The sequence below is a fragment of the Aegilops tauschii genome, chromosome 6, assembly GCF_002575655.3.
Source record: "Aegilops tauschii subsp. strangulata cultivar AL8/78 chromosome 6, Aet v6.0, whole genome shotgun sequence".
NCBI lineage: Eukaryota > Viridiplantae > Streptophyta > Magnoliopsida > Poales > Poaceae > Aegilops > Aegilops tauschii.
In genome coordinates this window covers 433,187,919-433,215,516 of record NC_053040.3, presented here as the reverse complement: position 1 = coordinate 433,215,516, position 27,598 = coordinate 433,187,919, and the positions used below count along the sequence as shown (strand labels likewise).

Here is a 27,598-nt window from a genome sequence, read left to right as displayed (position 1 = left end):
TTTATGAAAGATCATTCTAAAAGAATAAAGCTCATGAAAAACAATTATGCAAATAAATCCACTGATAAAGAATTGTTTTTATAAAGAGGGCATACAAGTCCAATAATACTTTTGGAAAGTTTCCACTTGATGTAAAAACCCACAATAGTAAAGAGAAGAGGGGTTCTGAAGTCAAAGGAGAAATCCAGAAAAATAAAAATTTTATTTCCTGGCAAAATTTTAATTAATAAAACAAGGTCAAAAATTTTGGGGTGTTACAGTGGAATGTAGTACAAATGTTTCCTTGGAAAAAAAATTCTTACAGGATTCAATCCTACAAATCAAAAGACCAATGTAGGAAAAATTTCTAAGGGTTCTACTCCTTTAAAAATCTTGTGAAAATACTTTGAAAGTTTGAATCAAAGAGGCCCTTAGCCTTTGGGCTGATCGAAGGCTATATTTTACAATTGGGTAGCAAAATATATGCAGTAGCCTAGAAAATTTAGTGACCCGTGTAGTTTTAACAGTTGGAGTTGTTTCTGGGACAAAAACTCATTCTTTTTGTAGGTATTTAACTCATTTTAAGCTAGTGTTGCCGATGCTCTTACGCTTATAAATACTCACCATTACAAAACTATAAGACGCATTTGTCTTTCTATGATCTAATGGACGAATTTAACCACTATATATATACCGAAACATATGAACGGTGAAGTTTTATTTATCTTGCTTTATATACTTTTCTTCATATGGAGAGTGGATTTTTTGCTCTCGGGCTCCATGGAGCCCGAAATTTCGTAACACTAAAAAAAATCAACCTTTTAAGTTTAAAAATATTGAAAGTAAATACATAAATACTTGTAGATGTATATCAGATGCGCGTGAAATTTCATCATAAAATACATTTTCATGCAAGCTCTAAAAAAAGTCAAGTACTTTTACAGTGATACTACATGTGCTAGATATATCTGATTTTATCATTTTTTTTAGCTCAAAAAAAAAGTATACTTTGCAGGCAAGTGGTATACATAATTTGCAGGCTTATGTGACCCGCCCATGAACAAGTAGCTCGAAAAAAGTATACTTTGCAGGCAAGTAGTATGTGTGTGTTTCTTTTCATAATTTTCTGAAACTTTTTTTTTTGAATTTTGAACTCTTCAAATAAAGGGCTCCATGAAACCCGAGCTATACGAAACTGCTCCACACTTTTGTACGACCAAGAATCCAGCGGCGGCCTGGATTTAATTGTCGTGCATGAGTCGTCCAAACTGTGTCGTCCACATGGCACTGCTCCGAGCTCTATTATGCATTTCCGTTTCACATATACTTATACTAATTATGGTGACATATTATAAGTGAAAGTGAAGTCATGCATTACTGACCGGAAAATAGCAAATGAGCCTCATGTTACAAAAGCTCTTCTACAAGACTTAGAAACATCCTTGCAATAAAATTCAAAATAGATTCAGAAATAAATGGACATTGCAACAATTGAGAATAACCCGATTCCATTTCGTTGATCAACATTATTGCCGACACATGAGGATCTCATCGATGAAAGAATTACATTGCTTCAGTTCTGACATATATACACTAACTTCTGAACAGAAGAACAACAAAAATAATGCTGGAATGCACTACAGTGACTACACCAAAGTGCCACAAGCGGACTTGGAAGGGTCGTAGAGCGCAGGAAGCAAGTACTTCCTGCCATGCGCGCCATTGCAATTGTAGCTCGCCCCGGTGGCCTGGTCCACTCTGAGGTCGCCGGCGTAGCCAGGGTACGCGCCCTTGCCGAAGACTCCTGGGCAGGCGGTGGCGGCCTCCAGCGGGGCATCACTGCTGCCCTGGTAGTACCCGTCGCCGAACGGGTTGGTCGCCGCGCCGGCGAGCATGCTCGCGAAGTTCATGACCATGGCGTCCGCCCCGACGTCGCCATTGGGCGCCACGAGGGGCGCGTCCTGGGGGCCATAGGCGGGCTGATGGAAGGGCCACGCGCACGCGCCGGGACACTGCGTCTCCGGGTTGCCGACCCAGATGTGGGTCGTGCCGGAGCTGGCGTCGGAGCCGTGCAGGCTGCATCGGCCCATGCCGAAGCCCTCCACCGTCACGTCCTGCGCCGTGAACACCACTGCGACGCCGCCTTTCTTGGGGCTAGCCGTCGCGGCCAGGGCGGTGATCTGCTCGAGGGTGAGGGACTTGCCCATGGAGCACTCGCCGTCCGAGAGCTGGTCCGCGAGCAGGACACGGGTCTTCTCGCTCGCGCCGTTGGATTTGGCGCTCGCGGGGGACAGGTACTGCTGGTCGATGGTGCTCCACCACTGCGCGACCGACGGCGATGCGGCCTGAGGCTCGGCGGTGAGCGAGAGGAGGAAGTCGAGGATCACCGCCTTCTGCGCCGGCTTGAAGTCGCCGTACCAGAGGACGGACACGGAAATGTCGCCGTGGAGCACGGCACCGTTGTGGTAGGAGAGCATGTTGGCCGGGTCCGGCCGGTACAGCTCCATGCGCCGCCTCGCGCCCATGCAAAGTTGTGCGGCGCTCGCAAGCATCACCGCTGCAAGCAGCACTGCCTTCGCACAAACGAATGCCATTTCAGAGGACTTGCGGTCGTGGTCGAAGAACAGAGTGTGGCTAGCTCGAAGCTGACTACAGAGACTGATGAGAGAGCGGGAAAGAACTCGATGAATATGTGTGATGTGATCGATGCTGAGATGTGAGCAAAGCGAATGGTGAACAGCTTATTTATAGGGAGGCTTGGCCATGGCACCACCGGCACCGTGCTGTAGTAAGTTCCGGGATGCTTCCGTGGGTCACCGGCATGCATGCAGATCTCGAGGGACACACAGCTGTCCGCCGGGTTGCCGAGTCTTGAAAACTCTAGCCTCGCCGAGCTGTTGGGTTGAGGCTAGAGATTAAACAATAATCCATAGGTCAATGGCTTGGCTACAAAAAGCCGGAGATGGGCGAGACACAAGGGCTGGGTTTGCCTTCCCGGGCTGTTTGATCAGGAGACAAAACGGCTGCGCGTGCGGGCAGGGGACACAAGCGATCCGGTTTACAGTCGCTGGATCACGTTGCCGATCGGGTGTACAGGCTGTGTCTTTCGTGTCGCGACAGTCTGAAATAATAGTAATACACTAATCTTTGCTTCAGATCAACGGACGGGGCTTCGACGTACCAGCTCGTGTGCTGGTTCTATTGTATCGCGGTCAGGCTGGACGTTCGTGGTGCAGAGAAGCGGGTCACTGCCATCCTCCCTCCCTCGGATGCAACCTTCACTGGTTCACCGGATGGCAGTATGGAGCATTTGAAGATTGGTGTGGGTCTAGTATCATCTTTGCATGGCCGGATGGCCCAGGTTTTGGGAAGTCAAAATGTTCGATCTGATCCGTATAGCTGAGTGAGGAAGCTTCTCGTGTGGCGCTACCCACTTGTGATGGCCTGTGCTGATAAGGGTTCAGCAATCTGCAGTGGAGAAGAAAAAAGGCATGGTGGAACTTCAGAACTCTTTTGATTCAGAGAATTTCATAGGAAATTTAGAAGATTTATATCCTTTTGAAAAAATATACTTAAATGTGATGCTTGATTCGTAGGATTGAAATCGTTACGGAAGATTCTCAAAAAAAAAATCGTTACGGAAAACATCTAAGCTTTGCATTGCACTCAATTTTGGACAGGAAATGTCGTTCGCTCAAACCTCTTTGTGTTATTCATTTGTTTCCCTGTGGCATCAAACATCCACCGCTCCAAATTCCTCTGGTTTACTAATTCTATAGGATTCAACATGACAGGCCACTACAATTCTATGTGTTTTCCTGTGTGTTAAAAACCCTACACATCAAAGAGGCCCTGGGTTTGACACGCTCACATGGGTTTTAGGGGGGGGGGGGGGGGGTTGACAGGCATATTCATTGTTAAGCATCACCACATCAGACATGTAACAATCATTCGAAAATAGTAGTTGCTTTTTTGGGACAAATTTAGTAGCACAAATGAAGGCTGCTTCACAATGGAACAAATGTGTGATTGAAGAATGAAGTAGTTGCGTCTCATGCATTGTAACCTGTTTCTAGGGTTCTCTTCGTGGTTTTTTTCTTCAACTTTATCGCTAGCTCGGAGGCTACTTGTCTTGGTTCTGGCAAGACAAGTGGTTGCCTCCTGAAGGAAAAGGCAACCAGGGATAAATGCAAGAAGGTGGGCACTTGCCCTCGACCTGACATCTGAATTACATGTCATCCGAAAGCAAAGATAAGAAGGGTGACCTCATAGGATAGGCGTCCGAGGTTGGTGTTGCTTGGTGTCATAGTTGTTGTGTTCTCTTTCGGGAACCTTTGCGAGCTCGGAATCCATGTGCTGGGGGTTATCGGGTGTAGCATGTCGGGAGCTTATGGAGGTCTGCTTGTGGAGTGGTGAGTGTTCATACTTTGAAAGTAGTTCGCATGTGATCATGTTTGTCTCGGCTTGGACAACTTTTTTCGTCAATTAACTGTCAAATTTCTTTGACTTAATTAATATGCGAGGCAAATCTGTTCTCAGGGATCTCTTCATAGAAAAATAAATATAATTTTATCGTCAGCTCACATGCCGCTTGTCCTGGTTGTGATAGGTGATTTGTTGCCTCCTAAAGGAGAAGGTAACCAGGGAAAATGCAAGAAGGTGGGTGCTTGTCCTCGACCCGACATCATGAAAGAGAAATTATCTGGAAACAAAGATAAGAACATTGGCGCCATGGATAGCCGTCCGCGGCTGCTTCATGGATGCACCGTCGATTTTGTATTTTGTGTTTTTTGATGTCATGATAGTTGTATTTTGGGGGGGGGGGGGGGGGGGGGTACCTTTGCAAGCTCGCGATCCATGTGTCCGGGCTTTACGTGTGTAACATGTTGAGATCTTACGAAGGTCTTCTTGCGCGGTTGTGAGTGTTCATGCTTTGGAAGTACTCCCTCATTCTGAAATGTAAGGTGTATTACTTTTCTTAAAAGTCCAACATGTGCATGTTTGACCATGTTTTTAGAAAAATAAATTAATATCTAAGGTGCCAAATTTATATAATTAGATCCATCATAAAAAGTATCTTCATACTTATTTATCTTGTGTTGTAGATGATGATATTTTTTTCTCTATTCTTGGTTAAACATATATAAATTTGACTTGTACAAAACTGATGCACCTTATATTCCGGAACGGAGGGAGTAGTTGGCAAGTGGTCATGATTGTATTGATTTTCGACGCTTTTTCTATCTTCTACTTCATTAATATATGCGAATCAAATATTTTCCCCCGGAAAATATGGCAAACTAAACTAATCTTTGGTTACCGGGGTTTTGTTAGGTTTAGGATGAAAGTTGTTTGGAGAATATCACAGTTTTGAATCCATGATGATAAATTGGCATATGCCTGCATTATTGCTCGAATACAAACATTTTCAGGTATCCTTTACATTATTGCGCAGAAAGCCAGTGCAGCAATTTCCTCTTTTCTCGTTTCTGAACAGGCGGTGTTGCAATTTCTGAACCGATAGGCCTGTACGCGGTGCGGCGACAGTTTGTAGCAACGCCTCTGCGAAGATCACACGCGAGAAACAGAGCATTTCAAAACAAAACAGAGCATCATCTCTCATCGATCATCCTGTACACAGTACTGCTACTACGTATCCTTACAGATTGCACCATAGTAAATTACACCAAGGTTGAACAGGTGGACGTGTCAGGGTCGAACAGCGCGGGAAGCAGGTACTTCCTCCCGTTGGCTCCATTGGCATTGTAGCTCGCCCCGGTCGTGGCGTCCACCGCCAGGTTCCCGGCGTAGCCGGGGTACGCGCCGCTGCCGTAGACCCCCGGGCACGCCGTGGCGGCCTCCAGCGGCGCCTCCCTGGGGCCCTGGTAGAACCCGTCGCCGAAGGGGTTGGTGACCGCGCCGGCGACCATGCTGGCGACGTTCATCACCATGCCGTCCATCCCGACGTCGCCGCTCGGCGGCACCAGCGCCGGCGCCTGGGGCCCGTACGCCGGCTTGTGGAACGGCCACGCGCACTGCCCGGGGCACTGCGCGGCGGAGTTGCCGACCCACACGTACGCGGTGCGGGCCCCGGCGTCGGAGCCGTGCAGGCCGCACCGGCTCCGGCAGAAGCCCTCCACGGCCACGTCCTCCGCGGTGAGCACCAGCGCGATGCCGCCCATCCGGGGCCTGGCCCTGGCCGCCAGCGCCGCGAGCTGGGGCAGCGCGAGGCTCTTCCCGAGCGAGCACCGCTCGTCGGAGGCCTGCCCGGCGAGCGCCACCTGCGTCGCGCGCTTGGCGTTGGCGCTGGCGCCCTTGGCCTTGGAGAGGTAGAGCTGGGCGATGGTGCCCCACCACTGCGAGACGGACGGGGTCGGCGCCGGGGAGGCGGCGGTGAGCGAGAGGAGGAAGTCGGAGACGACGGCCTTCTGCGCGGGCGTGAAGCGGCCGTACCAGAGCACGGTGACCGGGATGGCGCCCTGCAGCACGGCGCCGTTGTGGTAAGTGAGGAGCTCGCTGGGGTCCGGCTTGTACAGCTCCATGAGCCTCCTGGCTCCATGAGCCCCCAGGGAGCCGTGCGCGAGGCTCAGCAGCAGCACCGAAACCAGTGCAACTGCAACATGGCTCGTGCTCGTGTACGAGAAGCCGGCCATTTTCTCTCGGTGGCTTGGAGCTAGTGGAGCTCTGCTGGTGATCTTTCAGTGGAACAGGTGCACTACGTGTTCGGGTGTGGTTTAGTGAGCGGCGACGGTGTTGGGTATTTATAGGTGTGGAAATGGAATGGCACGTCGGAGTTTCGTGCACCCTTCGTGGCCATACGGCCCATGCTTCCTCTACTCTGTGTTGCCGCCTTTGTTTCCGGTTCCGGTTCGTGTGGCTTTGGGGTTTTGGGTTGACTCGGTGGGAGGCAGCTGGATGATTCTGTATGGACCGAGGGCGACGCCCCGCCGATTGTATTGTCTTTTCCTCGCACGCCAGACACCGGCCATGCATGGAGGTTTGGCTGAGTGCTTCCTCCTCACACACACAGATCATGAGCTCAATTATGCAAGGCTTGCTAGTACGCCACGCGTAGTGCACTGATCAAAGATGAGCTGTGCCTTGCTAAATACTTCCACAGTGATAAAGTCTGTACCGCAAGTAGTCGTAGCTACCAAAGTGCCAAAAAATGGCCATGTACACGAAAATCCATCTCTGCACCCGAGCTCATTTGCACCTGCGCTTACGGAAAAGATCAAAACAAATACTAGAAAAATCCAAAAAATTCCTTTTTTTTGTGGGGTAGAAAATTTGATGCATGCGGCCCGCTTCAAATTTTAAGTCATTTGGACGTTTGATCAGCTCTCAGCAAAAAAGACAAATTGGGGTTTGTAAAAATGCTTACTGTTCATGTACTGTTTTGGCCTGATTTGTCTTTTTTGCTGAGAGTTGTTCAAATGTCCAAATGACTTGAAATTTGGAGCGGGCCTCACGCATCAAATTGTGTACCACACAAAAAAATTGGAATTTTTTGAATTTGTTTTGATTTTTTTACGTATTTTTTTATAACCAGGTGCAGATGAGCCTGGGCACCGAAACGCCCTACTCCCATGTACAATGTTATTGTGTTCATAGTTAAAATATAATGTGTGTCAGGCAATTCATCTATTAATGAAGCACATATGTTCAACAAGATATTTGATGAACAAGAGAAGCATGTGCATCAAATGAACTACAATACCATACTGAATGGTGACAGTAAAGGCATGGAGAAGGAGATGAAGAAGAAGCAACTTAGCATCAGTGATCTCAAGAACATCAATTGGCCCAAGTGGTGTGATCAGAAATCTAAATAAGGAGATGAATGGGTGGAGGAGGGGAGGGATATGATGAAAAAGGAGATGGTAAAGGTGAAGAAGGAGAAGCATGAGCTCAGGAAGGATAGGGATGAGCTCAACAAGGATAGGAAGAAGTTGAAGTATGTACACTATAAAAAAAAGACACATCCGTGACATTTTGGGCCGAACGAAATTTTTTTCTGTCATACATATGACACTTCTATGACGATAATTGTGACAAAACCCGGTATCATCATAGATGTGGTGGGCTCCTACTTCTATGACAAAAAATCATGACAGAAAATGGGCTTTTCGTCCTGAGCGGGCCGGAGACGCAGCTGCATGACATTCTTTGGGCCGTCCATGACGGAAAAAACCGTGGTAGAAGCGAGGCGAGGAAAATTTCGGGAAGTTCCCGGTTACGGTGGGAGGTCGGGGCCGAGCGATGCGCGTTTCTCTCGTACACGTACGCACGTGTGCGCGAGGCGTTGGGCTCTAACTGAACCCGAGCGACTACACAGCAGGCTACGCGTTACTGAACCCGAGCGATCGATCGATGGCTGTTAACTGAACCCAATCGAGCGATTCCTTCGCTACTGTTGCTAACTGAAGCCGATCGATGCTGCCTCTGGGATGAACAGTGAGCGTTGCGGGGGGGTTTGGATGAACAATGAGCGGTGGCGTTGCCTCTGGATGAACAGGACCCCGTGGTGTGGTGGAGGGTTGGATGAACAGTAGACGGTGGAGGGGTGCCCGTGGAGGGGTGGTTGAACAGGACTCCGTGGTGTGGAGGGCTGGATGAACAGTAGACGGTGGAGGGGTGCCCGTGGAGGGGTGGTTGAACAGTAGCCGGGGGAGTAGCGCGTGGTGGAGGCTGGATGAACAGGAGCCCGTGGAGGCTGGAGGAGGTCGACGGTGGAGATGAACAGTATCCCGTGGAGTCCCGTTTTGCGTTACGCCACACCCCTCCCGATGAACAGGACCCCCTATTTCGACCGTAGGAGGTCCGTTTCGTCCGTTTTGCGGTACGCCACACCCCTCCCGATGAACAGGACCCCCGTTTCGATCGTAGGAGGTCCGTTTCGTCCGTTTTGCGGTACGCCACACCCCTCCCGATCAATAGGACCCCCGTTTCGACCGTAGGAGGTCCGTTTCCTCCGATTTGCGGTACGCCACACCCCTCCCGATCAACAGGACCCCCGTTTCGACCGTATGAGGTCCGTTTCCTCCGTTTTGCGGTACGCCACACTCCTCCCGATCAACAGGACCCCCATTTCGACTGTAGGAGGTCCGTTTCCTCCATTTTGCGGTACGCCACACCCCTCCCCATGAACACTACGCATTCCGTCGCCTCCCATGAACATGACGCATTCCGTTGCCTCCCCATGAACACGACGGCGACGCTGTTTCTCCGTTCCGGCCCAGCCATGTACATGAGCCCTGGCCGTACGTATGCGCGAGTAGGCGTTCGAGACCCCGCCCGTATGTACACATACGTGGCCGTATTTTCTTTCTTGCACCCTGGCCGATGTACGTACGTGTACATGCTACGTGCGCGCCTCTACTACGACACGTGCGCACCTCTACATCCACCAGTATATATGTATGTACACGTTCGCGACCAGAATGACAACGCTACATGCGCTTCGACCAGGTGGGTCCCGACTGTCAGGCACTTCCTTGCCTGCAAAGATGTAGCTGGTGGGTCCCAGCCGTCAGGGGGGCGAATCGTTTTTTTTTGCCCGGACGCACTTCCTTGCGTGCGAAGATGTAGCTGGTGGGTCCCAGCAGTCAGGGGCAAATGTTTTTTTCACGAAATACGGTGGCCCGTCCGGTGGGTCCCCACTGTCAGGTGGAGGAATAATTATTTTGCACTTAATAAGGAGGCACTTCCTTGCTGCGGCCGTGGACCCAGCTGTCAGCCTCTCCACGTACAGTCCACGTCTGATGGAAGCCGTTCCTTGACCACGTTGACCACGCCGCACCGAGAGCACCAGGGCGGTGGACGACGGCGAGGCCTAGGAAGGGGACGACGCGGAGCCGAGGAAGAAGCGGCAGTGGATGCCCACGCGTAGAGGAGTACGAGGGTTCACTGGTTCGCTGCGGTGTGAGGCTGTCGTCGCCGCAGAATAACAGGGGGTGTAGGTGAGTAGAGGGATGGCCTGGCCAGCGGTGGGAGTAGTAGGGGGCGGTGAGGCCTCCGCCGCATCGCAGCCGGCCACGGGAGGCAGGAGCACGAGGCACGACCGGCGCTGGTTTGGGCGGCTGGAGCAAGAAGACCAGAGGTTGAAGAAGCACTACGGCCGTTGGATGGACATCGTACGGTCACTGGAGCTAGAATCGTGCATATTGACTAAGTTGACAAAGCCCTCCGTCCTCGTCAACTTAGTAGGCCCACAAGTCAGCCTGCCATTATACTAGGTCCCAGCTAACAGGGGGAGTATTCATTTTTTTTGTGCGTAATAAGGAGGCACTTCCTTGCGTGCGAAGATATAGCTGGTGGGTCCGAGCTGTCAGCGGCGGTAACGTTTTTTTCACGAAATACATAGGCCCTTTCGGCGGGTCCCTGATGTCAGGTGGAGGAATCATTATTTTGCGCGTAATAAGGAGGCATTTCCTTGCGTGCGGCCGTGGAGCCAGCTGTCGGCCTCTCCACGTACAGTCCACTTCAGATGCATGTCGGTCGTTGACCACGTTGACCAGGCCGCGCCGAGAGCACCAGGGCGATGGACGACGGCGAGGCCTAGGAAGGAAACGACACGGAGGCAGGCAAGACTCGGCAGTTGTTTCCCACGCGGAGGGGAGAATAACAGCAGGTGTGGGTGAGTAGAGGGATGACTAGGCCAGCGATGGGAGTACGGTGGGGCGGTGAGGCCTGCGCGGCAGCAGAGCCGGCCGCGGGGAGGAGGGAGCAGGCAGTCCCGCCGGCGCTTGTTTGAGCGGCTGGAGTAGGAAGAGCAGATATTGAAGAAGCACGATGACCATTGGATGGCCATCCAACAGTCACTGCTTGTGCGTCAACCTTTTTTTTAGGAAAGCCTCAAATCTGTGGAAAACAGCATACAGCCCATCTGCCATTATTTCTAATAATTTACAGCCCATTTGCTAATTATTAAGGTTTTTTTGGAGCCCATATTTTTTTGTTAGCATTACAGCCCATATTGTGGCCACGGTTAAAAAATTATACGAAATTTTGCATATTTCGGTGCGGTCCGAACTGTTTTTAATCCCGAAATTTCGACTCACATTCAAACTGATTTTAAAAATAAATGTATATCAATATAAAATCCAACAAATTCTCCATGCATAAAAATTAATATAATTTAAAATCTCAAAATGAAAAAAAGATATTTGAAACTAATTGCCGGTTTGATGTGTTTTAAAAATGTACAGCCCATTTCTCATTACTGATGGGCCATTTTCTCGGCCAGCCGAATGAAAGCTCTCCTCGTCTTGAAAGATTTGCAGCCCAACAGGCCTGACAAAGCGACTTACTTGGCAAATCACAAAAAAACTGGGTTGTGGCCGTGGACCCAGCTGTCAGCCTCTCCACGTACAGTACTCTTCCGATGGAAGTCGTTCCTTGACCATGTTGACCATGCCGCGCGGAGAGCACCACGGCGGTGGACGACGGCGAGGCCTAGGAAGGGGACGACGCGGAGCCGGGGAAGACGCGGCAGTGGAAGCCCGCGCGAAGAGGAGTACGAGGGTTCACTGGTTCGGCTGCGGTGTGAGGATGCCGTCGCCGCAGGGCCTGGCCAGCGGTGGGAATAGTAGGGGGCGGTGAGGCCTCCGCAGCAGCACAGCCGGCCACGGGAGGCAAGAGCATGCGGCACGACCGGCGCTGCTTTGGGCGGCTGGAGCAAGAAGACCAGAGGTTGAAGAAGCACTACGGCCGTTGGATGGACATCGTACGGTCACTGGAGCTAGAATCGTTCATATTGACTAAGTTGACAAAGCCCTTCGTCCCCGTCAACTTAGTAGGCCCACAAGTCAGCCTCCCACCAAGGTGGGTCCCAGCTAGCCGGGGGAGTATTCATTTTTTTGTGCGTAATAAGAAGGCACTTCCGGTGGGTCCGAGCTGACAGCGGGGGAATGTTTTTTCGCGAAATACGGTGGCCCGTCAGGTGGGTCCCAGCAGTCAGGGAGCGAACATTTTTTTCGCAAAATACGGTGGCCCGTCTAGTGGGTCCCTGCTGTCAGTTGGAGGAATCATTATTTTCCGCGTAATAAGGAGGCACTTGCTGCGGCCGTGGACCCAGCTGAGACTCTCCACGTACAGTATACTTCCGATGGAAGTCGTTCCTTGACCACGTTGACCTCGCCGCGTTCCGTTGCATGCATGCGTCCATGGGCGTGGTGCGTCCCCAATGTCAGCCTCTCACGTACAGCCATCTTTCGATGACTCTCGGTTGTTGACCACGTTGACCACACCGTGCCGAGCGCACCCAGACTGGAATGACCCAGAGATGGGGAAGACGGGGCAGTGGAGTCGCAGATGGAGAGGAGTGGGAAACTTCACTGGTTCGGGTGCGCGGCAGCACAGCCGCGGTGCCGCCCACGGGAGACATGAGCAAGAACAGAGGTTGAAGAAGGAGCACGGCTGTTGGATTAACATCCAACTGTCCAGCTGCTAGAATCATTTGTTGATTAAGTTGACAAAGCCGTGCGTACACGTCCGCTTAGTAGGCCCACAAGTCAGTCCACAAATCTGACGGGTCCTAGCTGTCAACGGGATGAATAATTTTTTTCACAAAACAAGGAGGCACTTCCTTCCGTGCGAAGATACAACCGGTGGGTCCCAGCTGTCAGGTGGAGAAATAATTTTTTTCGCAAAACAATGAGGTCCCTCCTGTAGCTGGTTCGAATCCAAACCTAGACTATGACTATATATGGTGCTATGCTACTCTGCAAGTAATGAAACTGACATATCCAACGTTCGCTTCTCCACTTCTTTACTTACTCTGCCTAGCATCAGAAGCTCTGGCCGCAGCAACCATGTTCGCTGGCTGCTCGTCCACCTTCTCTTCAGCAGGCAACAACCAGATATGCACCAAGTCGCCACCCGTACCATCGCCTGTGGGTCTCATCACACCCCCGCCGGCACGCGCACCGCAGCCGATTGCTCATCACAACCCGCTGCCGTTGGTGTGGTGCCACTGCTGCAAATCACGCAGAGTCATCCGTCGCGTCTCAACCACAATCCGCAACCCTGTCCGAGTCTTCTACAAATGCCCGAATCATGGGGTAATAATATGTTTAAGTGTTGTTCTGCTGCTTCCAGTTGCTGATTTTTTTAATAATGTGGTTGATGATCTTCCAATTTGATTCATGCAAAAAAGGGAAGATTCGTGTGATTTGTATTTCTGGGAAGTTGTTGATGTGGGGGAATGCAACTACGCTGATTATTTGGTTAGCCGAGGAATCCCAATACCAGCAGGTTGGGGTGTTGGAAAAGTAACTGAAGGAACGACAGAAGAGGAAGATGCGGAGCAGAAGGTTAAAGATGCAGTTCCTCTGATCATGGCCAAGCAACAGCTACTGAACGGCCTTGACATCAATGAGGAGATGAAAGAGCTTGTGAAGATAATGGGAAAAATCAATGTGCTCTGTAGGATGATTGTCTCTTTATTTGCAGTGTATGTAGCACTCGTGATGTATTCAGTGGCTACGACATGAGCACTTTGCTGAAACTAGTAATGAATGAAACCTGTGTAGCAGGCTAGGCGTAGTGTTGTGAACATCTAATGATTTCTATTAACGGAAATCAGGGGGTATCCCCTTTTGCTCATATAAATAAATAAATAAATAAATAGCAGAGGCCCTGTCGGGTCAGCTTTGTTCTCATTCGAAGACGTCGAGCAAATTGCAGTCCAACAACAAACTATGTCATCAAATTCAAGTTTCACAGCCAAATATGAGTACAACTAAACAACAATGTCATCATGTTTTAGTTGTCATACAATCACCAAACACAAATCAGCATACATAACAAGTGATCTTCTCACAGCAAAATACTAAACAACATGTTCATCAGGTTTCAGTTGTCATAGCAAACACAATTTCACATAGTAGATAAAAAAACGTCTTCTGACAGGCAAATACGACAAAAGCAATGTAATCATCATCCGCAGCAGCAGCGTCAACATCTTCGGTATTTTCTAGGATGCGGCTTGTCCTTGGCAAGGAAACGGCGGTGTCCAATGTAACAGATCTTGCTAAGTATTGCGTATGACAGCGGATTCCTGTCACAGCGAACACATGCATTGTAACCATGTGTCGTTCGCCCTGACATAGTGCCCAAAGCCGGATAATCATGGATGCACCAAATTATAACAGCACGCAGAAAGAAATCAGCTGGTGGGCTGCTATATACGTCTCGAGTGAGAATACCCTTCCATAGCTGTTGAAGTTCCTCCACAAGAGGCTCTATGAACAAATCAGAATCCTTTCCAGGACTTTTTGGACCTGGGATGACCAAGGCCATCATGTAGTTTGATTCTTTGGTGCAGACGTTTGGAGGCATGTTGTAAGGGATAACAAGCACTGGCCACATGCTATATGTGGCGCTCTGGTGGCCAAATGGGTTAAATCCATCTGAAGCTAAGCCAAGTCTAATGTGTCTCGGGTCAGCAGCAAACTCTTTGTGTTTATCATTGAAGCTTTTCCACTCACTACCATGAGACGGATGGCTCATTACATTCTGATCTCTGTACTCCTGGTTCCTAGAATGCCACAGTACATCCTCTCTTGTTTCCGCATCATGAAACAACCTCTGCAATCTTGGTATAATTGGAAAATGTCTCAGAAAATTATGAGGAATCCTCTTCACAGCATCGCCATCTTTCCATCTTGATGATTTGCATTTCGGGCATTCACTTAAGTTGGCATAATCCTTCCGGAACAGAACACAATTATTCTTACAAACATGGATCATATCATATCCAATTCCAACAGCACGAAGGAAATTCTTCATTTTACTGTAGGTGTGTGGCAGCTCAGACGCATCTGGGAAAGATTCGCAGAAAGCAGCCAACATCACATCGAATGATTTGTTGGTCATCCGCTCAGATGTCTTCACCTGAAGAAAGGTGACCATAGCTGAGAATACTGACAGCTTATTTCCTGGGGTGACAGCAACGTTGCATTGTTCCAACATGCGGGCCCACCGTTTTTCTTCTGCAGGTGAAAGTTCACGGAATGGATGAGCATTTCGTAGCATTGTTTCAATGTTGGTCAAACTCACTGGCTCCGCCACCACCACCTCCTCCTCCACTTCCACCCGAGCATCAGGCAAATCAAGATGGTGATCTGCTGCTTCCACGTAGTCAATAACATTGACGTTCACAGCTTCACCATGATGAACCCACCTAGTATATGTGACCGACATCCCATACAAGTGTAGATGATTTTGCATAGTTGACTGGGATCTTGTAACCGAATTCATACAACTGCTACACGGGCAGAGCACATCTGATTTCGGACCACTGTACTCAGCTTTGATAAAGTTCATGAAGTTTTCAACCCCCTCGACATATGCAGCGGAGAATCTTCGAGCAGAAGTTATCCAAGTCCTGTCCATCTGTTAGACATGCAAATTAGTTCTTCTACTAGATATTACAGGAAAAACATATATGCTTTTTTATGAAGTCCAGAAAAAATACCTAGGTCGATGTCTAAAGCTATGGCAAGATATTTGGACGAGCAGATCTAAGTAACGAAATATATGTAAAGCTAATTCAGCAAACAGATTTGAGTGCCAATTTATGGCAGGCTATTTCAGCAGTCAATGAGGCCGAGCACACAGCCATCGAACTATCGAAGGCCATCGCAGCAACAAAGATCGAGTATAAAACGGTGTAGAGCTATTTCACCTAACAGATTGGCTACTAGACCATGGCAATCTATGTCACAATAAATATATGGCAGGATATTTTAGCAACTAATCGGCCTTGGCATGCCATCTCAGCTAAGCAGATTGAGTGCAGAACAGGGCAAGGAAGCTTCTTAAGCAGAGCATATTGACAGTAAACTACTTCGGCAAACAGTGAGATTAACAGCGTCTAACATTCAGCACTACACCGACATGAACGGGGCCTCAGTCTAGAATGCGCGTACCGTGGGAGAAGCTGACCGCCGTGCGTCTCCACACGAACGTCGCCAGCGGTGGCGGCGCTGACCGCCGTGCGCCTCCACAAGAATGTAGCGAGAGGTGGCGGCGCGGCTAGAGGACGGCAGTCTACGAGAGCGTACTGTGGGAGCGAGAGGATCGCCGAACCGCGGCGCCGACGTATCGGCGCGGCGGGGAGGGCGGCTTTGGCGGAGCGAATGGAGTGGAGGGGGACAGGGGGGAGGGGGGTTTGAGGAATATTATTGGCTAGTTGGCCGAAGGGCGGTTGAATCGGATTTGGGGGGAATTTTTGGGTGTGGGGGGGAGGATTTTTGCGCGGTGGGTGGGGGGAGTTTGGCGCATGGTCGGTTTCTCCAAGTGTAGTCCCACGTGTCACTGAAGAGGCAAGCCGAAGCGCGTTCCGTTTGCGTGAGCCGTGTGCAGGACCGAACGTGTGTGGGGTGCAATGCGACCGCGACAGGAGTGCTGTGAGTGTACTGCCTTTTTCCTTTTAAACTAGGTGCTTCGCCCCCTCAAAAAAAATTTGTTGCTTCGCGTAATCCATCGATACTACTACTAGTCCGGTAATCCCGACTAAAACGGCGCGGCTGGGTCTTTTCCCGCGCGATATGCTGGGAGGTTGGCTTAGTTGGGTTTTTTAGGACGAGTAATGCTACACCTACGTAATCCCAGTTACGTAATTAACATAATGTGAAACGTGTGAGTTGTTGATTGTAGATTGGGGGGAGGGAGGGGCCCACCACCATGAAAATCAGGGGAGGAGAGAGAGAGGCAATTTACGTTAACCCTTTCGTAGGTTCCCGTAGATGTAGAAAGATGTGAAATGCGTGAATGTGTAGTGGACGTACTATTGGAGTGCCTAAGGTAATTTGTGTATGTATAGACCCTATGTGTTTATTTTACTTCGCATGTTAGATTTGTCTTGGTTCAGTAAAAAGCAGAGTTGGTGATGATGGTGTGCCTGTCATCCTGCAATATAGGCCGTCCGATCTATATCTAACGGATAGGAAGGAAACTATGACAATTTACCCGCACTCCTCTCCACATTTGCAGATAAGGCTTTCCCTCGTTCATCCTTTTCTCCCACAAGATCTTGATCTTCCGTGCAACGCACGGGCATCTTGCTAGTACTCCTACAATATGTATATTATTGTGAAAGTTCATATACACCGGCCGAGATTAATGCAAACATGGCAGATTTTCATTACATTTCGAACTTTTATAGGACAGAAAAATAAAAGAAACCTGACCCTAAACCTATTCTACGGCGGCGACCGACGTCCTCCATCTGCGATCTCTATGTACGGGGGCGGGGTTCAAGACCCGTGATTTGAAGGTGCGGTCTCCGGCGAGGAAGAGTAGAACACGGGATACGGACCGGCCAGTTGGCACACCATGCCTGCCGCCTCCCATGCCCTACTCATCCTCGGAGGAGTCCCCGACCTCGGCGGTGCCGGACGTTGGACGGCGGCAAGTAGGACGCGTGGCTGATGGTGCTCCCGTCGTCGGGCGCCAGCGTGGCCACCGCTTGTGTGGTCGCGTCCGCGTCCGGCTACGCCGCTATTGCGTCGCGAGAGGCTACATGAGCGAGGGCGGCGACCTCGAGCTTCATCCCCGAAGACAAGCTCTCTCGCAGAGCGTTCGCACTTGCGGTCATGGCGCATGTGGTGCCAGGTAGGAGGACGATGCGCTATGGTGTGGAGGTTAGCTGGGCGTTGCCGCTTTAAGTAGCGCATTCCGGTGAGGCCAAGCGTCTGGGTGTGTCATTAAGTCATCGGAGTTGGTTCCTCGGGCACCGAGCCTCTTAACGATGACATACAAATGGACGACATGAATGCGGGCAGCTGGCGCCGGCTGGGAACGCACCGCGCGACGGCGCGAGGGACGAGGGTTTTGGTGTGCCAGGGTAGTCAGTTGCGGTCGTGGCAACGTTGGAGATGCCCTTTGCTCACATGCGATCCCCGCATGTCATTGAAAAAGCAAGACGACCCGGCATGGTCTCAGGTCCAGAGGATGCAGTTGGCCGCGCTACACCACTCCACGGACGCGTCGCGGCGCCCCGTGCATCCTCGACGAGCCAGGTGTTGGGGTGTGTTTGGATTGTGGCCAAAGTGCACCTTACCAAAATTTTGGTCATGACCCAAAGATTGGTCTTTGTTTGGATGGTTGCCATTTTTTGGCATGCCAATGAACTCTAGCCAACTCTAGTTCATTTTTCTTGCCAATGTCGGCCAAATCATGGGCAACCAATACCTCAACCAAAATTTTGGTCATGACCCAAAGATTGGTCTTTGTTTGGATGGTTGCCATTTCTTTGGCATGCCAATGAACTCTAGCCAACTCTAGTTCATTTTTCTTGCCAATGTCGGCCAAATCATGGGCAACCAATACCTCAACCAAAATTTTGGGTACACAATGCTTTGATGGGGCAACCTTGGGCACAAACCAAACATACCGTTGGTCGTGCCACAGCACTAACGCCACCCTTGGCACACTGAAACCGACCGTGTCTAGCGACGATATGAGCGTGTCGCTCACCGCGGTCGCCGTGTCCAGAGGCGGTGCTGGAGCTGCGCCCCGTTGTTGGCCCCAACGACCCACATGAACGGTTGTCGGTGGCGAGGAGGTCGTGGGCCAGCTCCTCCATTGGACTAGTCTGCGCTACGTCGTCCCGACGGGTGTGCCACACATGTTGGTTTCCCTGTTTTCCCAGCCATATTCGAGCATCAGTGCTCCGCGTTGCGCATTAGGCCTTTCACTATGTAGGCCAAGCGAGACAACTTATTGTTTATTTGAGCCGTTCAAGTATAATCATGTGGCATTTGCTTATTTCTCATTCCTCTCCAACCCTCTTCTCCATCGATCATGTCACCCTCCAGTCGAGTCCATCCTCCCGCATGCCTCATTTGAACATTCCGCCGAGTATCATTCGCATGTACCCACCCTAGTCCTCTTTCAATAGATCTCCGGACCCCGAGATGAAATCGAGAGGGAACGAGTGGGGGCACGTGATACCTAAGGCGGATTCAAAATTTTGAACCGGTGATCATAGCATCCGCAAATCATATATAAAGGGTATTCAATGTTCGTTTCGTTTTTGAACGTACAATATACTCCCCCTATCCTTTCTAGTTTACATATAAGTTTTATGTGTAGTCAAAGTATCTCTACTTTGATCAAAAAGGTATCAACATTCAACAACGCCCAATCAATATTGTTAGATTCGTACGTACTCCTAGATTTGTACTCGAGATGGTTTCCAATTTGACTATTGACAAGATTAATAGTACATGAGATGTATAATGTGAAAATTATATCATTGGAAACTCCTTTCACATACGAATTTGACCATATACTTTGTGTAAGTTGCATTTCATATATTACTACTCTAACATTTGGTCAAAGTTAGCCTCGAAAAACGCATTAGACCCTGTATGCTTTGTGTAAGTTGCATGTCATATATTATTACTCTAACATTTGTGTAAGTTGCATGTCATATATTATTACTCTAACATTTGTGTAAGTTGCATGTCATATATTATTACTCTAACAGTTGGTCAAAGTAGTATAGTGGAAGTGGATCCTCTGACGTAGGTATCCCTACCTTACCCTCCCTTTCGGTCACTTACTGGCGGACCCCATACTTGCTAGGCCCCGCATGTCAGTTACTCAATGGGTTCGGCCACGTCAGGGGATCCTCATCCGTAGTATACTCCCTCTGTTTTTATTTACTCCGCATAAAACAGAGGGAGTGGTGGTATAATAAATGACGCGGGCGGGGGAGGGGGAGGGACGTCGGTTTGCTCTCAACTGCGGTCCCACAGGCGAGCGAAAACACAAGACGAAGCGTGTTCCATTCGGTAAGCGACGTGGAGGGTCCAGTGTGCCGGGCTGCAACGCGAACGCGACAAGAGCGATGTACAGTCAAAACCGATTGACCGGTCGTCACCGGAACCACTATTCACACCAGAACCTTCACTGCTCGGCCTACGCCAGCCACTGCCCTAAAACCACACCAAATCTCCAGCCCATTCCCCCACCTTTTGATCCCCTAGCCCGCATCAAGCGTCCCCTAGTTCGCCGGAAAGCCATGGTGCGCCGCAAGATCACTTACTACAAGATGCTGACGCCGGAGCGCCGCGCAGAAATCGCGGCGGCGGTCGGCGCCACAGACCTCCGTTCGCAAGCTCGCTTTGCGGCGGGCCAATCCCCGAGTTCTCTAGAGCCAAGCTACAAGGAGGAGGAAGCCGATCCAATGTTTATGGCGGAGGTCGCGGTGCAGAAGGCCCCCGATGGGTATGAGACGATGGACGTCGACTTCGTGCCGGCGTCCGAGTCCCCCATGGTGCAGGCGGACCAGCGGTTCAACATGGCGATACTAAAGGAGGACCGGGAGGCAGAGGCTCAACTCGACGCAGAGGGCGCGCATGCCGCTGCCATCGAGGCTCTTCTGCAGGCGGAACTGGATGTCGTGGATGTGAACCGGGCGGCGGAGGCTCAACTTGAGGCGGAGCGCGCGGATGCCGCTGCCATCGAGGCCCTCCTGCAGGCGGAACCGGACGTCCTGGACTTGAACCGAGGGCGGCAGAGGCTCGACTCGACACAGAGCGCGCGAATGCCGCTCTCATCGACGCCCTCCTGCAGGCGGAACCGGATGTCCTGGACTTGAACCGGGCGGCGGAGGCTCGACTCGACGCGGAGCGCGCGGATGCCGCTGCCATCGAGGCCCTCCTGCAGGCGGAACCGGACGTCCTCGACTTGAACCGGGCTGTGCTCTTGTCCGTGCAGAGCGCCCGCACGCTCCGCTTGAACGAGTAGCTGGAGGCCGAGGACAACCACGGTGCGGAGACACACGTCGGCAGCGACAGCTGGTTCGCGCCGGCAGCCAAAGACGACGAGGCCGTCTCTTTCCGTGAGCAGTGATATTTTTTCTTTATGTTGTTGTTTTTATGGATCTTTTGCTGTGTAAAAACATATATTTGTTATGCAAGTCGCCTGACTTGGGTCAGTCTACCATTTCAGGCGGTTGGATGAATATCCTACGTCTCCTAACCCTTTTTTCCTTCTTCCTCACCTCTTCTTCTTCCCCAACAGACCACCGCATGGGCCGTATGGATACTCCCCAACATGCGGTTGGATAAACATACTCTATGAACGAAAATTATGTGTCAGCGATAGGATGGCTGAGTTTGGTTTGTTCACATGCGACAACACGTGTCAGTGAGGGTGCGTTCCCTTGGTTGGGTTTGCGGCGTGCAGGAGCGACTGTGTGAGGGTGCGGTGCGACCGCGGCGTGCAGGAGCGACCGTGTGAGGGTGCGGTGCGACCGCGACAGCCGTGTGCAAGTGTACCTCCTTCACATTTTGAAAACTTTAGGCAAGCTTGGCAAAAATGTGTGGCGAAGTTTGGCAATGCAAGGCCTAGACCCAAACAGGATAAGTACGTACGTACTAGGAGTACTAGTGTTAAAAAACAAAGGCGGGGTTTTCCTTCGCGGGATTTAATCGATACAAATCCTCGTTTCACGTGTCAATTAATGCATATTTTTTTCTCCAAAGACCAAAGAGCTAACCATCTCACTCCTCATCGCTTGATTAATGCAGCGCCATGCAAACCAACCTTCTCACTTCCGCATGCATGCAGGGGATATTAATGTCCTTGGTTGCTAACCCCATCAATTTTGCCTCGATTAGTGTTAGTGGCCCTTTGCAAATTGTAATTTTGATATACTGGCCTTGTGTACAAAAAAATGGAGGTAGTAACTATATTTGACTTCCTTCCCCATTGCGGTGACGTCGACGATATCTTTTTTTTGGTGGTTTGGCAAAGTGCGTTCGACGGAGAACACCATTGAGGGAGACCACGGTAAGCCGTTCGCAAGTGCCGCCTGCAAGCCGAGACAACCGCCTTATTTGCATCCAGGAAGTCCTTTACTAGTACTACTAGGAGTACTAGTGCGGTGAGATGGTTTCTCGAAGAAGACGATGGAGAAGCGGAGTCAGCGAAGAGTGAAATGATGGTTGCTTCGTCCGTGCTTTTGTGATTTTACGCCTCACTGCTTTGTGATTTGTGATAGAAGGGACAGGGGAGTAGACTCTGTGCTGTATACTGTACTACATGCGTCCAAGCATGGGAGAAAGAGGAGAGACGTTGCATTTTTCTATTCCTTCAATCAATCAATCAGGGAGCTTCGGTTCCATCTTTTTGGCTTTGGCAACACCGTCCACAATGGTTCCCACGATGCCAAAAGCTATTTTCACATTTGGCTACACATTGTGGATGCCCTTAACCGTACCACTTGGTTTTGCTCCTGTGTGCTATCTATACAAATCTCAATTATATTGATCTAAAAAATTATAGAATCAAGATTAGTAAAAAGGAGGTGATTTTGCCGCGCGGATGGCGGGGGAGGTTTCTTATTTGAGCAATGCTACATCCACGTAATGGTTTACGTAAAGTTACGAATGGATGTGATGTGGGACTATTTGATTGGATTAAAGGAGAGAATTAGGCCCACCCCACCTGAAAATCAGGGGGGCATATATAGATTAGATGGAAAGTATACGTAGCAGCTACGTAGCCCTTTGTAAGTCTAGGATTAGGCTTCTTATTTTTGGAGGACGTTGTCCTGGCGGTTTGCTAACATGCGGTCCCATGTGTCAGTGCTTTACCAAGCCGATCCGCGTCCCACATGAGGCAGAACAACGGCAGAAGCAACACGTGGTTAAGTTGAAGAAGATGAGGGAGAAGCGGATTCAGCAACGAGTGAAATGATGGTTGCTTCGTCCCTCCAACTTAACTGCGGGAAAGGTGCAGCTTGTGATTTGACGCCTCATTGCTCATTACTACGCCGGCGCCATGACTGGGGTGCTTCACCCCGGCTGCTCTGCACTGTATTCCGGTATGGCACGTGGACCTGGTAGCTTGATGTCCCACATGTCGGCGAACGGGACTAGAAGATTTATGAAAGCGAGCGCTCCACGCTTACGACGGAGGAGTAGACGACACGATGGCCCAGTGAACTGTCACTTGTAGTACTGTATAGTACTATAGTTTTGCTGTTTCGCACGATCCATCGATACAAACCCGATTAAACAGGAAAGGGCGGGATTTTTCCCGCGCGGTAGATGATACTGGCCATACATTTCAAAGGCAATTTTAATGTATGCAAACTGAATAATTATAAGTAACAATATGATATCTAGTAAAACTAAAAACACATATGATTTATTGTGTTAGAGTGTAGTAGTAGTGCTGTATTGCATAGTTGTTAGATGTAACATGCGAGAATGTGTAGAGATGTAGTTTTGGAGGGCCTACAGAGAAAAAGCGTAATACGGTCACTGAAATAAGCTGGTTACGGTCACTATATACGTTTTGCGGTGATTATACGGTCACTTGCTCACAGTTCAGCATCGGATTGCACTCTGTTGACCGGCCAAATAGTTTGCGTGGCGCCATGTTGACTAGTTAAATTGACCACGTTCCTTCTGGGTCCCACCTGTCAGTTCGCATAGGCAAAAGGTCAGATAAACACAAATTTACGCAGGCGCGACAAGGCTCCAACCCGTGCGCGGGAATCACCTGGTTGTGTATGTGTCTGTCAGGGCCTGATGTGTGCGCATGCATGTGTAGGTTGAGCACTTGAGCGTGAGAGTGTGTGTTGGTCGTGTGGTGTACTGGTGTGTGCATGCATGCGTGCGTGTGTGCATGTGAGTGTTGCGTGCGTGTGTGTGAGTGTTGCGTGCGTGCGTGGCTGCGTGTGTACGTGTGAGTGTTGCGTGCGTGCGTGGGTGCATGTGTTTGTGTGAGTGTTGTGTGGATGCAGTTCGTGTGCATGCGTGCGTGTGTGTATAATCACCACACCAGCTCCTGTGTGTTAAAACAGACGGCTCAGCATACCAATACAAGGCCACCTTGTCCGCTGTGCCCGCGGTCATGACTTCGAACCACCGTCCAAATATTTTTTTGTCATTTGTTTTCATTCTTACTAGCAAGATGCCCGTGCGTTGCACGCAACATCAAGATGCATTTGTATGACTTGTTTATCTTGTGAGAGAAAAAGATGAACGAGGGAAGGCCTTATTTGCAAATGTGGAGAGGTGTGTGGGCACCTTTTTGCAAAATTGCCATAGTTTCTTTCCTATCCGTCAGATATAAATCGGACGGCCTATATTGCAGGATGGCAGACACACCATCATCACGAACTCTGTTTTTTATAAGAGTGTATTTTATGTATTTTATAAGAGTGTAGATGTAGAGTAGATACAAGTCGACAGGTGGGCACGATGGTAGTGAGATAATGTGATGCAACACTAGAGGTGCCACGTGGAGCGTTTAACTGGTCAACTAGTCATGTCATGAGCAAATACAGAGTTATACAGTGAGCCCGTGACTGTATAATAACCACTAAACGTAAATGGTGACCGTAATGAGTGGATTCTGAAGTCCAATGTATGTATCGTGCTTTTGCTTCAAATACAATGATCATCATTGCATATATCGCGAGAGAAAGATGAAACATGCGTGAATTTTCTGGGGGCTTACTTTTAGAGGACCTGGAGATAGTTTTGTGTGCATACGTGAAAGGGGCGTACAGGGGGGGTATGCGATGGAGAGAGAGATGCTCTTCGTTTCTCTTTATTATGACTAACTTTGTATATAGTATAAAAATATACAAATTCACAGTGCGGAATAAATATTATTGTGGGCACCATGCAATGCAAATTAGCGTTCGTACTCCTCCATATAACTTTGTAATGTTGTATATATGTAGAAACTCTAAAATAAATTTTTGGCCACACTTTATTCAAAACGAATGTTGTATGCGAAATAAACGTGAAGAGAGGGCTTTTTAGATCAATGGGGTACGTGATGTAACATGTGTGAATGTGTAGTTGATGCATTGGCGGGGCCTAGAGAGGTATGTGTGTGTATTACGTATTCGAGAGAGGCATGGATAGAGGGGCTGACGGGGGGGCGTGGGAGAGATAGCACGAGAAATGAGAGTGGTCTAGAGAGAGAGAGACGAATATGACGTCACGACAAGAGATTCCATTCCCTTGAGTGTGTATATTCAAGGGGGGAGGGAATAGAGGCACCAGGAGAAATTTTCTGTGTGTGTGGTGTTTGTGTTGGTATGTGTGGGTGTGAGAAGATAATGAGACGTGGGGGCAGAGAGTGTGTCACTGCGTGAGGTCCGGTGGGTCGAGGTGAGGCCCTTCGTTCGGTTCCGACCTGCGCCACATTGGTCGGCCCGTGACGCATTTAGGAAGACCCATGGATGACTAGTCGTACAAGACAAAGATGGCAGAATTGTGAAGGACTCTATGTCCACTGACAAAGCCGGCTAGGATTTGTAACCCTAGGTTCTCGGACTAAGGTAACCCCTTTATCTCTGGTATTACTATTCATCCAACCTAACTTTAAGGGGCATCCTACAGAATGCTCTGCTAGAATCATACTCGTCGATTAGGAAGAGAGGTGTGAGACAATGCGTGAGAGACAGGCGTAAAGATAATGTGTGTACATGAGACACGTAGGCAGGTCCATGTATATAGAAAGGGTCGATGAGGATTGTGCGTGTGTATGTTTGCGAGAGGAAGAGTGCTTGTGATAAAGGTTAGTGAAAACAGTTGTAAATGGTTACGAGAGGGAGGGAGGGTTATATCTAGAGCATGTGTGCGAGAAAGACACCTCGGGGGAGAGTGTGTGAGCATGTGTGAGAGACCACCGATGGAGAGTGAAACTACGCGTAAAAGACTGCTCTACACATTGATTAAAGATATAAATTGTATCCAAATATTAGGATGGGATCATGATATTTGCAATTCGCGTAAGGAGCGGTCATTGATCCATCAGACATCTAGATTCTATCGAATTTGAGCATGTCTATGTTATTATTCGACACAATTGATCCACATAGTTAGTATTTTGAACTCCAGACAATGCATCGCTTTAGCAATCGAATATAAACGTGAGTATAGTTCATGTTGTGTGTGTAAAGCACATTATACATACGAAAGTTACACAATGGACATTATAAATAGCTACCTATGAACTAGCATACATTTGAATTCAACTTAAGGTGGTTCAAAAAATCGAATTCAACATGAAGTCCATTCAATTATTTGAATTTGATATCATGGCATTTGTAAAACATACCTAAATTATGGGGGCACCAATCTTTGCTCTGATTTTCTACATAATAGCATATGTAGTCGTGTACAAAATAGATTCAAATTTAGCTCCTCCATTCCAAAATAATCGTAGTTATAGGATTTTCAAGTGTCAAAATTTCAAAAAGAAGCGGATAATTTAATGAGGTTTTCAAACATATAAGGTCAAATATAACATTGTCTATTTAGGTCAATCCTCATAGTTCAAGAGTACTCTAAACGTGAATGCTTGTGTTTCAAAATTTCGAACGAAGCGCCAAAAGAGCCTCTACTCGCCCGAAACCGCGTGAGACCAATGTTTGGTAGTACAAGGAAATTACTTTTCTAATAACTCCGACCCTTGAAACCTACCGGCCCGACGTCCAAAGGTCTCAACCGGGGTAGGTTTGTAGCTTCATCTAGACGCCACGCAACTGCATCCGAAAAACATTCATACACAATGGCCGCCTAAGCACACATGCGCACGGCCGAAATCGCTCCCGCCCACTATTTGGGACACCTGGGATTACCATCCTACCCCCGACCCGCAGTAGGTCCGAAATTTAAGAGGGGGGCAAAGTTTGTACTTTCCCCAAATTTCAAACAAGCGCGTCCCATCTTCTGTTCAAAAAAGCCAAAAACAAGCGCGTCCCAGACCGAAACATGGTTCCCCCCCACCCGTCCGATTCCCCATTCGTACTCCGTGGGCGCCAAAACTACCTCTCCACCAGCCGCGAAACCCCGGCGTCCTCCGTCCTCCACCCCATCCCACCCATCAACCGTCGCCCTCCTCCATCGCGCCGGAGCCGATACCCCGACGTCGTCGTCCACCGCAACCTCAACCGCAACGCCCTCCACGGCTAGTAGTTGAAGCCGAGGCCGAGCCGTCCATACCCGAGCCAGTTCAACCACGCCGTCCTGTGCCTCACCGCTGCCGCTCCAACTTCGCCACCCTCCACTGCACCGGAGCTATTCCTGCTATGCCGTCCTTCGCCGCCTCGGATCTGCTTCCCCTCCGCCGACATACGGCCACGGCAACACAGTCAACAATTTGGCCATGGGTTCGTCCAAGCCTGCACCCTCCAGAACATCGGTTCCCCGGTAAAAAGAAGAAGATCGGCGCGACATGTGGAGGTGACCACACCGGCAAAAAAGGTACTCCTCTTCCCTTATTCGTGCAAATCTTAAGTCTCTGCTTGCACGGTATTCATCCCACAGAAGACACTAGTTGACCGCTTCTTCTTGATACTAGATGTTCCTAGTAACTCGCGATGCACAAGGTTTCTCCTCATATACTATTTCACCTTAGCTAGAGGTCCGTCGCCCCCCTGAATTTAAATTTCTGGCCAGTTGATTCCCAATTAACGGAAGAATTCCCCGGCGTAACAGGCGCTAGTGCGCCTATTACGCTGGGGAAGCAGCGCCTTGGTGTTTATCTTAGGGGCGTGTGCGGCCTAGAGCTACTGGCGCCCGATCTAGAGGTCGGCTGGGATTAAAGGGATGGCCTGGGGGCG

The 27,598-nt window shown here is 49.5% G+C and overlaps 2 protein-coding genes across 2 annotated transcripts; both read right to left on the bottom strand.

Moving 5' to 3' along the window:
• Nucleotides 1-1,470: 1,470 nt before the first annotated feature.
• On the bottom strand, nucleotides 1,471-2,813 carry LOC109757412 (protein PHOSPHATE-INDUCED 1). Its single transcript, XM_020316234.4, has one exon. The coding sequence runs from the start codon at nucleotides 2,571-2,573 to the stop codon at nucleotides 1,626-1,628; it is 948 nt and encodes a 315-aa protein (XP_020171823.1). The 5' UTR covers nucleotides 2,574-2,813; the 3' UTR covers nucleotides 1,471-1,625.
• Nucleotides 2,814-5,571: 2,758 nt separating this feature from the next.
• LOC109757421 (protein PHOSPHATE-INDUCED 1) lies at nucleotides 5,572-6,800 on the bottom strand. Its single transcript, XM_020316246.4, has one exon. It carries the CDS (start codon nucleotides 6,630-6,632, stop codon nucleotides 5,661-5,663), a length of 972 nt encoding a protein of 323 aa, XP_020171835.1. The 5' UTR covers nucleotides 6,633-6,800; the 3' UTR covers nucleotides 5,572-5,660.
• Nucleotides 6,801-27,598: the final 20,798 nt, after the last annotated feature.